General features: G+C 46.4%; 1 protein-coding gene across 4 annotated transcripts in view; it reads left to right on the top strand.

Moving 5' to 3' along the window:
* The window catches only part of hivep2a (HIVEP zinc finger 2a), a 103,429-nt gene that overhangs the window by 73,805 nt on the left and 16,669 nt on the right, over positions 1-12,955 (top strand). For all 4 annotated transcript variants that reach the window (XM_041958051.1, XM_041958048.1, XM_041958049.1 and 1 more), the window contains 4 exons: positions 8,673-8,747; positions 8,874-10,214; positions 10,568-12,450; positions 12,594-12,854. In XM_041958051.1, the coding sequence (XP_041813985.1) occupies positions 9,224-10,214; positions 10,568-12,450; positions 12,594-12,854 (3,135 nt within the window). In that variant the 5' untranslated portion in view covers positions 8,673-8,747; positions 8,874-9,223. The remainder of the gene's footprint in view (positions 1-8,672; positions 8,748-8,873; positions 10,215-10,567; positions 12,451-12,593; positions 12,855-12,955) is intronic.

The following is a 12,955-nucleotide window of genomic DNA, read 5'->3' as shown; positions in this document are numbered from 1 at the left end:
AAATTTTAATGTTGGCCCTTCCGAGGGGATAGAGCTCTTTCAAAGAGCGAGAGCTTCTTTCTGGAGCCGCCTTTTTGCAATGCAGTTCAAAACTCTCACAGGGAAAAATCCACTGCGAAAGAGGAAGAGAGGCTGATTTTCGCACCCACAGGAGCAGAAAATAGACCAGCATTCAACGCAGCTCCGGTAAAAGACAGGACGGGTTACGAGTAAGCCTCACTCTTCTCACTACTAAACTGGAAAAGCTCTCTGTCCACCTACACATGTAACCCAGAGGTGACAGCAACCAGCTCAGGCACTTTCTTTGGAGGCTGTCAATAAGCTCTCTGGGAAATGTAGGAAGTGAGCAACAGAAATAGAAGTCGAGGAGACGTGTTGAAGGAAAATGGGAATGGAGACGGTGGTGTTCTCACAGCTGTAGTTCGTTCGCTCTGGTCCGAATCAGTTTTCCTCCTGGTTCGGTTTCTCTTCACGCTGAGAAAAATTCGGCGAGAGCCAAAATGCAACAAAACAAACCATGTGAGAAGGTTCACTTCAGTCATTGCTCGTGTGTTTGTGGCGTGAGCAAGAGCATGCACACAGGCAGAAGGTCCTGAAGGAGGTCCACAGGCTAAATTCACTGGACTATGTTGCACTAGTCCTGCACTAGACCTCCATTCATTCTCCAGCTAGCTGCTAGCATCGCTCATCCACATCCCATCTTGCTAAGCACACCTGGCAATGGGAGCTGTTGCACTGCGCCCACCACAACAAAACCAGACAGAGACCACCTCCTCTCAAGGGTCTCGGCCCAGGGTTCAACTGATGGCCTGAACCGCACTAACTGGGCACACACACCAGGGTTTGTTTTAACAGAACCAAACACGTTGAGTGTGAAAGCACCCAAACACCTATTGAATCATTCCTGACGTCCAAACACTGAGATTCCTTCCAGAAGCTGAATCAGCAGGTAAATCCACATGTGCCCCCCCTGCAAAAATCCTCTTCATGCTCATAATGTTACACACATGCCATGCTGGGAGCTTCCTGGTTAAACCTCAGCCTCCTGCTGTTCGCCCTCGCTGCAGCAGCTTGAGCTCAAGTGCCTTGCTCAAGGGGAGAGTCTGTGCAGTGCTGAAGACGGCGAGGCCGATGCTGCTAATTTCCACTCAGATGTGAGCCTGTTGCAAACACCATAATTCACACATGGCATTTTAATTATCAACACAAAGTTGCATAAAAACTTTTACCTGGCCTGATGTAAGAAAGCAGGTATTGTAATATAACTGCTGAGCAAGTGTATTTTTATTTATAAAGCTACTGGCAGGGTTGAAATTGGCCCTAAATTTTATTTGGACTGGCACCGAGAAGGTCTTAAAATGTTTTAAATTTAACTTTGCAGCGACCTGCAGTCGGCCTGCTCGCGGTTCACACAAGTACTGGTTGTTGTTTTTTTTTCACCCAGAAGCTAAAAGGGATGTCTCCTCTCACGTTTTGCTGAGGTTATAATAATCCTGTCAAACCACTACACTGAGTTCATTGTGATTTTTTCAATCAGTGGTTAAAAGTGTTTTCTCTTTAGTCTTTTTTTGTTTCTTACACAACCTACAAAGTGTTTCTTTAATGTAGTAAATTTTAGTTAGTTCAGGTTGAGGTAATAAGTCCAGTTTGGCCTTTTCTCCTTCTCCCTACACATGATTTTCTGTTACCTACACGTCATTTGTTTGATTTTAACCTCTGGAAAGTATAAAGCTCAGTGAATACATACATAAATTAAGGATGAGGTGCACAGATATATGAAACAGTTTTGTGCAGACCTTTCAAACCTGGACCAGCGTACTGTCAGACCTCTGTATCGCTGCCCATATATATGAAGTTCGCAGCAGTTCAAGCAGGTCTTGTGTGTGAGCTTTGTAGAGCCGCAGCTAAAAGGTGTGGATGGGACAACCCCATTTATTGTTTGGTCCACTGCCAGCAGTTTAGAAGCTGCTGCTCTCTGCTGTGTTTGTGAAAGGCAGCTACATTATGGTTAAAAGTTGGGGACAGATTGAGGGTTTAGAATATTTAGCGGTTAAGCAACAACAGCATTTGGTTTGGAAAGGATCAGTGTGACGGTTAATAAAAACTCACCTGTTACATGCAGGTAGTGCATGTTGCAGGAGTTCCAGTCCCTTGCATGTAAGTCAAATGAGCTACAAGCTAATCCTCAAACCCCAAGATATTATCCCCCTTTAGCCCCCCCAGCAATCAGCTCTCTGCTCATATGAACAAAATAGTGTCAAATGAATAAAATAAATCATTTCAATCGAACAAAAAATGAAATAATTGTACAAAAAAAAAGGAACGGGCATCTGGCGCAACACAAAATCAACAACATATTTCTTCATTCAGCATAAAGATAACAGCTCTGCGTCAGCCTCTGGGTCAACAGAGCAGATATTTCACAATGTCAGACTGAACAATGAAGTGAAAACTGAACTGAATCAGTCTGATTATCAGGACGAACCTGCTCGGTGACGAATTGTCGTTAGCTTCCATCCAGAGATGGGCAGAGGACAGCCGAGATATCGGGTTATTCGACGTTTCCAGTAGATGGACCACACAAACACACACCCTCTGCAGCTTATTGTTCCAGTAACTTCTGTCTCCCTCCAGGTAAAACAAAGGTAGTGTTTTAATGGAGGTGTGTGTGGTTTCGGTCCAGTTGGGGCCAAACAGAGCAGAGCCAGAAACCAAACAGAGTGCCAGCTGCCCTCCGTCGCCCCCCCTCTCTCTTTCTCTGTACAAAGTGCTTAATCACTGAATGGAAACCATTAGTAACATGTTTAAATAATTTACACAGCGTCTGACCACCCAAAGTACCAGAACACTTCGCCTACCACTCAGAAATACGAACCCGGCCTTTGTGTGTGTGTGTGACTGTGTGTCTAATCCATGCATACATGTATTTGGTGTACCTATACCTATTAGTGTGTGTGTGTGTGTGTGTGTGTGTGTGTGTGTGTGTGTGTGTGAGGAGAGCGGTGGTACAGTAACCTGATATCAGATGGCATGACTCTCATCCTCAGCGGCTACATCCTGTTTCAAAACACACCGTTACCTCGCCTGAGTCCTTAATCCCTTTCCTTATTCCTCACCCTAACTCAGTATATTTAGGTCTCTTTGTTGTGTCCTTGTTCCCTTTCTTTGGTCTTTGTTTCCTCATTTCTCTCCTTGTTTTAGTCTCTTTGTGTCCTCATTTGCCCCCGTTCCACTTAATTTGGTTTTTGTTTCATCATCTCTTTCCTGCCTTAGTCTCCTGCATCCTTATTCCCTTAATCCCTCTCCTTTATCCTTACTCTGTTGTGCCCTTGTTCCCTCGCTTGCGTCCTTCCTTCTTTGCTTCTCCAGCCTCTTTTTCCCCTCTCCTGTGTCATTTGTCCTCACTCTTTTGCGTCCTTGTCCCCTCTTTTGTATCCTTCCTCCTGTTCTTTTGGGTTTTTTTCCTCTCCTCGATCTGCCTCTTTGTTCTCTCACCTGCTTTCTTCTTTTTTTATGTTGTACCCTTTCCTGGCTGTGTGTTCCCTTCTACTCGACCCCTTCTTGTTCTGCTCTTGTAGTTTATGTTTCTGCCCTTCCTTCCTGTTGTTCCCTCTCTAATATCCTCATTTTCTTTTTTTTTTATGTTCCCTCTTGTCTGTCCTTTTTCTGCATCCTTGCCCACCTTCTTGCACACTTGCTCCCTCTCGAGCATCCATGTTCTCCTGTCTACTCTCCTTTTCTCTTCATCATCTTTTTTTCTCTTTTGTTCCTTCATCCTCATTTCCATTTCCTCTGATTCTTCCCTTTAATTGTTTCAGTATTTACCTTTTCTGTTCCCTTCTCTGTTCCCTGGTGTCCTTCTCCCCTTTACTGCATTGTCTCCTTATGTGCGTCCTTATTTTTGGCTCCTGTCTCCACCTCTTATCCTCCCTCATTGTCTTTGTTTGTCTGTATCCCTGCTCTCTGTCTTGCAGGCTGTATCCTACAGTATCAAATATGAAACATGAATCCCACGCAGTGACCCGTTGTTTATTTGTCTTCTGCTTACGGTTTTATGATTAGAAATACATCATGCTGCATATGCAAAAGGGTGAGAGACAGGGCAAGACAAACACACACACACACACACACACAAACACACACACACACTCAGATACTTTCTCTCTGTTTTTGTGTCACAGGAATTCCAACCATTCCAGTTGGTATGCAGCACCCTGGCGGGCCAATTTAAGAATAACTAGCCACCACACACACACACACACACATACACACACTAATAGGTATACCAGAAGCCAGCTCTGCCCTCGTCTGGGTCTTTCATTGAAAGTAAATGAGAGGCTTATCTACTGCATATCTGAACAAGACACTGTAGGAGAGGGATTATTGGTGTGTGTGTGTGTGTGTGTGTGTGTGTGTCAGTGAGAGAGAGATGGATGCATCGCACCCCTGATCTGAAACACACACACTCAAACACACACGCTGCTAATGATACAAGGAGGGAAGGGGATTTGCACAAATGTTGATCTATTATCTTGTCGTTTTGGCAACATTATTCCCGACTGTCAGTCCAATGGAGAGAGAGAGGGAGAGAGAGAGAGAGAGAGAGAGAGAGAGAGAGAGAGCCCTCAGGATTGAACAGCCTCCTACACACTTCATAGAGCACCACACACACACACACACACACACAGCCTTCTGTTCTTACTGCATGGTTAATGCCCACACAGTATTCATACCTCCAGGCTGTGTGTGTGTGTGTGTGAGTGCGTGTGTGTGTGTGTGTGTGTGCGCGCGCGCGTGCATGGACATGTACATACCTGCATGCACCTCAGTTTTCCTGAATCTCTTGTAGATCGCTGTGTATCAACTCGCTTACGAGGTTTCATTGAACATCCGTCGTGTCAAACACGAGAGGTCTGAGGCGACAGAATTTTTAGACACCGAGACACAGTGGAGATGTCACTCTGCGCTGTTGTTCGAACGTCTCGAGGGACAGGTGTTGCCCAGAGAGGACAAACCACACGAAATTCATCCCGCTAACTGTCTGAAGCTGAGCGTTTTATTGGTAAACACACAACATTTTGTCTGGGTGTCAAGCTCCTTTTTTGGTACGGGCCAAAATGGAACTGATTCAAGTACATCTTGCCAAAGTGGAAGTACAGCACAACATTTTTTAAATGAAAAAGAGAGTTTTGTTTTGTCACAGTAACGTTGGGTTTATACGCAGGGTTCATGGCAGTCCCTCTGTAGACACCCACAGCCTTTGATTGATAGTTCTGTGTTGGACAGCATCACCACAACACTTGAGGGATGTGCTGTTACTTTAATCATATTCTCCACAGCGATAGAGTTTCTATGCTTTCTTTTACTCAGAGTGATGGTGGGTCGTGCGCACACTTATGGAGCTGATGTTACCTCCAGAAAGCTTCTGTTTTCCCTCGTCTCGTTACTGAAGAGGAGACTGCTGCCATTCAATAGCTGTGTTTATGTTCTTTAATTTGCTGTGACAGAGAGCAGCTCGTACTCGCGTCCACCACCATCAGCGGTTCGACACAGAAATAAGCTGACCAATCACAGTCCTGCAGTTTCCCTATCTGGTATCTCCATAACGGCTTTATCCCCAGTGCATAGTCACAGACCAGCTACAACAAACCTATGGCAGGTACGTGTATATGCTTCAAAGCTAGACCCTTGTAGCAGTGCTGGAACTCAGCTATCATGTTGCCCAAGACTATCCAGGCATTTTCAAGCAATCAATAAATGTTAGTAATCAATAATCTTTCTGTTTTATTGTTTTCCTGATACATAAAACATCCTGAGGCTGCCTTTCAGATGGCAGCGAGTCTAAACGTAAACCAGTCAGAGGTTGTTCAGTGAATTCATGGAGGTGTTAGCACTCATGAGCGGTGGGAGCGGTCGTATCCCTGCGCCTTGTTCATGCTTCCATGCGATCGCCCGCGTTTAGACCTGCTTGTGATTGGATAACTCAGCGCATCATAGCACTTGGATCATCCACTTTGCCCACACATAAACGCAAAAAAGGAAACCAGCTCAGGTTTGATATTCTAAGAAAAGCGTGCAGTGGGTATAAAACACAGCCGAGGTCTGTTTCCATGTCTCTGAAAGCTGAGCTGCTCCGTGCTCCTTTATGTTAAGTAACTCCGGTTATTTAAAGCATTTTGATAAATCGCTTTGTGCGAGTGTTTGAGTGTGTGTGCCTTACTATTTTTACCTCAGAGTGTAGCCTCTGAATGCGCCTTGTTCTGACCTACCTACAACTGGGTGTCTCGTCATGCCCTTTGCCAGCCTACACACAACTGGTACGCACACTTCCCACACTGGTACATACACACCAGTAGCTATGTCTCTCCTACGCACAGGAACTGGGGCAGGTTGTATCGGTGCATGTATGAATAAAGCTTTATGTAAGCCATTCACTACACACTCCCACTCATGCTGCAGACTGCGGCCATTCAACACTTTCATTACAAAACCAGTCACCTTACATAAGGTTAAACTGGAGTTTAACCGGGAATTATCTGCATGCTTGAAGTTCAAACTCACCGGGTTATTATGGGTGTGTGTCAGGAGGTCAGATAGCTGTCGAGGTGTGTGTGATAGCAGACGGTAAAGCTGCATCAGCCAAGTTCATCCTTTGGTGACCCCACATGGCAGCAAGAGTAACAGTAAGTGATTGAATTTTGGGAACTTCTGTAGCCAGAAATCGATGATCAGGAAGTGAAATGTGGCTGTTTGAGTTTAGAGTTAAGTTTCACTGGTGAGTCCAGCTTCCACTATATTCGTATTTTTGCATATCCAGAGGCAGAAATTAATCTGGTCAAACCAGGTGAATTTGTGGCACCAACAGAAAGGAGGTCATGTTTCCTGTTGTTTAGGCTCCAGTCATGCAACACAACACGGCCCTGAAAGGCTGTCAGGGGAAAAACATTCTGTTCTGAAGTTCTGAAACTTCACGAATGCCTGAGTTGCCGAAATGTTTGGTTCACCTCATACAGCAACCTGGATCAGGACAGGACATACAGAGGGTGTGATACAGATGTGTAACGTCTGTGGGGGATATGTTCTTACATTCGTTCCTGTGGGTGTCAGAAGATAACAAGTGTAACATAATGCAACACTGGTGCAAAAATGCTCAACTTAGAATCATGAATTGAAGATGAAAAAGTATTTATTTTAAACTTTGAAGTGATTAAAAAGATGTGTGCTGTTATTTTCTTCTTCTTCAGTGTGCGATGCATCCAATGACACAGAAGCCATCATGCTACCATACTGGGTGTTTCACCCTTAGGGGAATATTGCCACACACAGTATTGTTAGTGCCAACACTATCGTGATGTCAACACCACAGATCTACTTTTACCTGTAGATATGTCAGCTGACCCTCCTACTAACCAATCAGCGTCATCCTGAGTTTGACGCTGGCCAAACTTCATGCCCATTGTTTCTAACAGAGGAGTCAGTCCTCTGGGTTTCAGACCACATTCTTGCTCTCTTAACACCATGGAAAACATAAAAATATAACCCAGGTCTGAGCTAATGTTTCTGGTGTGTGTCTGCATGAGTGTGTGTGTCGGGGGCTGCGTGTGAAAAACACAAGGTAGCCCAAAGTTAACATTCCTGCTGCTAAGAATACAGCATGTTTTCCTCAGGTGCTATTTATAGACCTCACGTTGGGCCCCCAGACACACACGTCATTGAGCCCTGCTTACCAGCACCAAGGCCACGCTGTGTGTGCGCATATAGATGTGTGTGTGTTTGTTTGTGTGTGTGTGTGTGTTTGTGTGTGTGTCGCAATCAGAGTGCAGGGGAGGTTGTTTAAACCCTGAGATGAGAAAATACAAAGCAAAACTGCAACTTCAGCAGGCATTTGTGATTGTGTGTGTGTGTCTGTATGTATGTGTGCGTGTGTGTGTGTGTGACTCTGTGCTTCTCCCTCTGTCAGGTGTTGGTGTGGTTAAGAAACGTTAAACAACGGAAACACACACATATACATGTGTCTACTGCAGTGTTTGCAGTGCAGTTGCAATGCCTGCTAGTGCTGTACGAACGCATGTGTGTGTCTCTTTGTTTCTGCGTGTGTGTGTGTGTTCTCTTGTTTGCTTTTTGAACGAGTACATACCAAGTTACATCAAACTACGACACCCAGAGAGGAAGGAAAGGTGCGAGCGCTGATGGCTGCTCTTCGACTTGGCCTTTTTGGACGCCTACACACATTATGACACTCCGACGTCACTTCCACAGCGCTATTTATAAGCCTTTGTGTCTTTTTAGGAACAGCGTGGGTTTGCTTTGCATCGGTGACTCACTGAGTGGAAGGAGGAGGGAGGGCAGGAGGGAGGAGGAAGGGGTGGAGAAGGCAAAAAAGCACAGATGGATTCCAATGTGAAGAAACTAACTGAGCAATCAATGACATTTACATTCGCACATCAGGCATGTACTTGACAACTTAGCGAGTTCTCTCTGTACAACAAAGTATATGGTTTTGTGTTGTACTCAGCAGCCAACATGTTGCGTCTTATTGTATTTCAACACACAACCAACTTATGGTAAGAGAGAGATGTCAGGCATAGCTTACATTGTCATCTGTAAAATCTGCGTTGTATTAATGGATAATTTTGGATAACAAACTAATTAGCTCTTTTGTTTTCCTGCAGGTCTTTTGTTGAGAAAACTGGATGACTTTTGAAGCTACAGAAAGAGGATCTACAAGCACTTTCCCCTAAAGAAAAGTTAGTATTTACCCTTTGATAATATTCAGTATGTAACATTGATTTACTGCAGCTATCAAAGACAATGCTGACTTAAAATGTGTTCTACAAGTCACCAAACATTTCTTCTTATTGTGTCCTCTCCAGATCACTCACGGATTCCTCTGCCTTTAGATGAACTGGATAGAAAAACAACGCACAGCATTATTAGCGCGTTTACAACATGGCAAACGGAGAGAAATGTTTCTGATGTTGTCCACTAAAGCTCCCCATTTATTTCCACCTCCTGATTCCTGTTTCCAGCCTGGCTTTACAATCTGTCTATTTCTGCAATGGACGGGTACTTCCTGTTTCTGTGAACTTGTTGGCAGCCCTTAAAGGTTCAGCTGTCATGCCTGGTAGTTTTGGGACCTTGTAACCCTCCAGAACCTACCCTCCCAACTCCCCCACCATCCCTCACTCTTCCCTCTTCTAACCCACAGAAGAGCTTCACGAAAATGGAGGCACGTGAATCAGCTGCCGCTGGGCAGAAGTGCTCCAATAAGGAACCAGTGACAGAAAAGATGCCTCTGCAAAGAAAGTGGGCGTCAGAGCCCTCTGCAACCACCAAGCGAAGCACTTTTGCTGACCCAGAGGCGAAACACCGTGAGAGTTTGCCATGTGGTGCCACCGGGGGATCAGCACCCCAGCAGAAGTATGCATTTACAGGGAATTCTGGAAAGCTGCTATCTGGACCCTCTGCAGTTGGGGCCATAGGAGGCCCACCATCTCAAGATCCCCAAGGGCCCTTTGCGCAGGGGTTCCCAAGGGGATACTCTTACCAGCTGGGCCAGCCGTATCCCCAGCACCCCCAAACTGAGCGCTTCCTCTCAGGAGCAAAACCTCAGCCAGGTCTAGAGCCTCATGCATGGCCGTTTGCGGGCCAGTTACCCTCGGATGACCTGTACCCAGTAGGACACCCAGGACACACTCATCCTCATGGAGCTGCGGCAGGGAGGTTTCCACGCCAGAAATCTCCCAGTTTACCCAGCTCTTTTGGACAATATTCTCAGTCAGGCCCTGAGCCTGGAGAGGAGGGCTACAGCAAAAAAGAGCAGAAGCCGAAAAAGCCTGGTAAGTACATCTGTCACTACTGTGGTCGAGCTTGCGCCAAGCCCAGTGTTCTGAAGAAGCACATCCGCTCACATACGGGAGAGAGGCCATATCCTTGTGTACCCTGTGGCTTTTCTTTCAAAACCAAGAGCAACCTTTACAAGCATCGCAAGTCCCATGCTCATGCCATCAAGGCTGGACTTGTACCATTTTCGGAGGTAGCTGTGGCCCGCAGCGGGGACATGGACCAGGCATCCCCAGTGGGCGAGGCCGAGGTCCATTCAGATGGAGACCAGAGTACTGACACAGATGAGGAAGGTGTGGAGGGATCCACCATGCTGACGGACAAAGACAGCCCCATCCCACAGATCTCCTTTGAAGTTGACAAGAATACAGGTAATACTCCCTCATCAAGACATTGAACATATTTTGAAAAGTTAACCATCTTGAGAATCATCTACAAAAAATCTTAAAATGCATTAAGTTCTGCTGCCTAAAAGCCCAATTTCTTTCTAAGACAATCTGTCTATGACCTCTGGCTTCCCAAAACTATCTAAGTGAAATCAATAGGTGTTGAGGTTTCTGATGCATTATCTACTGCTGGGTATGGGCACGCTAATATTTCTTAATGATCAAAACCTAAAAGATTAAAGAGATTAGTTTTCATTTAGATTTTTATTGTTTTACTCAATCTTTCTGCTTTTTCATGCTCTACTCTACATCATGGTCCACTCTGTCTCGCTGTATAGGTGGTGTGGAACCAGCATATGCAGACTCAGCTGAGGAGCTGCCTGTGGGGTCTATGAAAGTGCCTATCCTTATTGTCCCCAAGCCTGGAGGAGTCCCCTCCACAGGGATGGAGTGCCCACCCTTTCAGGACATAAAGGGGTCGCACCACATGTTGGCATCACAGGCCGGTGGAAGAGCACATTCACTGGATGACTCCCCCACCATCAAACAACGTTTGGCCCTGAGGCTGAATGAGAAAAAAGGTCAGGACTCTGACTCTGCCATGTCCCAGTCTCTGAACCTCCTAAGTCCTCATAGCAAAGGCAGCACAGACTCTGGCTACTTTTCACGCTCCGAGAGCGCGGAGCAGCAGATCAGCCCTCCAAATACTAACGTCAAGACGTACGAAGAGATTATGTTTGGTCGGACTTGGTACTACCGACCCAACTCCAGATCTAGACAGTCTATCACAGTGGGCATGGCAGGGGCAGACCCCAGCAGCCTGGCTAGCTTAAAGCAACCAGGTGCTATTTTGGACATGGGCAAGATTGCTGAGGATCATATCTGTTTCAGAGGGGACGTAGGAGTCTCTGGAGATGCCAAGCAGTATCCAACAGGACCCTGTCAAAGCAGTACAGGGCTTCTGGAGCCTCCGTCAGACTCTGGGACCCTTATTAGGAGTAACTCCATGCCAACATCCTCCCCTCCAACCCTTAGTGTTCCGCCAGGGATTCGAGGCAGTCACTCCTTCGATGAGATGATGACATCGGATGATGTGTTTTACCCGCCTCGCAGACTCAGAAGACAGGCAGCATTTGAACAATCAGCCAATGAAGGCCATGTTGGAGAGGCTGAGAGCTATGGGCACATGCCCAAGAATGTAGCTTCATCTCTGAGTATGAAGATTAGTGAGCGCAGCCCAGGAGTCCCAGAGCATACTGCCTGCAGCCCATATGGTACTAAAGTTAGCATGTCAGAAATAGCCACAAGAAAAAGGAGGAAAGAAAAGAGTGTTGGGGATGAAGAGGACAGCCCTGGGCACTGGGATAGTAGCTGCAGTGGTTCAGTGGAGATGATAGGGGACTATGAATTTAAACAAGGTAGTCTTGATGGCTCGAGAGCCACCCCAACAGGGAAGGGCTCTCTTCACAGTGCTCACAGCCAGTCTGACAGCTTTGATACCTGTGCCAGCATGTGCTCTGAGGACATTGCAATGTTTCCTGACTCTGAGGGCAGGAAGGCAGCTGGGAATGTCATATCAGTCATCCAGCACACCAACTCCCTCAGCCGGCCAAATTCCTTTGAGAAGTCAGAGTCTTTTGAGCAGCCAGGATATCAGCCTTCAGATAAAGCTCCATCGACTCAGTACTCTGAACAGTCTGACACAGAGATCTTTGAAGATGCTCTGAGTCCTGAATCTGTCCTACTGAGGACAGAGAGCATGGAGCAGCAGCTGCAAAGTGACAGTGACTTGGCCTCCCTCTCATCTTCATCAGCTGCAGCCTCACCTGGCCAGCCTTATCACATCCCACACAAACTTGTCCGACAACCCAACATCCAAGTTCCTGAGATCAGGGTGACGGAGGAGCCAGACAAGCCTGAGAAAGATACAGAAGCTTCAATGACCAAGGAACCGGAGAAACAGCAGCAGCATGTGGAGGAGTTCCAGCTACCACAGAGGAGTGACACACTCTCCCAGATGCCATCCGAAAAGCTCCCACCCAAGAAGAAGAGGTTACGTCTGACAGATATGGAGCACTCGTCTGGGGAATCGAGCTTTGAGTCGACTTGCACCAGTCTTTCTCGCAGCCCCAGTCAGGAGAGCAACCTGTCCCACTCCTCTTCCTTCTCCATGTCCTTTGACAGAGATGAAGGCCTCAAGTCCGTCTCACCCACCAAACAGGTAACCCATTATATATTTAATCCTTTAAAGTATCCCAACTACCTTTATAGCAGTTTTGGCACTTGTAAAAGATAGCCCATTCCCAGTGAGCCCAAATAAAGGTGAACAAATTATGAACAACTGTGTTTGGAATTCTGAACCAGGATGACTCGCTGGCATCTTGTGGTGGGCCTAAGCAGTCGGAGTTCCTGACAGTGCCTGGCAGTGGTCACTCCAGCCACCACCAGCAGAGGGAGATGAGGAGGTCTTCATCGGAGCAGGCACCATGCACGCTGCCAACAGAGTTGCCTGAAATGCGAAGCAAATCCTTTGACTATGGAAGCTTGTCGTCCTCCAGACAGGGAGAGATATACTCCAGTGCCTCTGCAATGAAGGAACGCCGGCGTGGATATCTTGTCCGACAGGTAACATAAAAAGAACGCCGAAATGGACTGGAAGTTCAAGTTGGTCATTTAGACAAACCTTAGAAATGCTGATTGCTTTTCTTTAGCTTGTGTACCCTTGC

This window comes from Chelmon rostratus, chromosome 18, assembly GCF_017976325.1.
Source record: "Chelmon rostratus isolate fCheRos1 chromosome 18, fCheRos1.pri, whole genome shotgun sequence".
NCBI classification, from domain to species: Eukaryota; Metazoa; Chordata; class Actinopteri; order Chaetodontiformes; family Chaetodontidae; genus Chelmon; species Chelmon rostratus.
The sequence above is the reverse complement of the archived record's forward strand: the minus strand, read 5'-3'. Positions and strand labels throughout refer to the sequence as shown.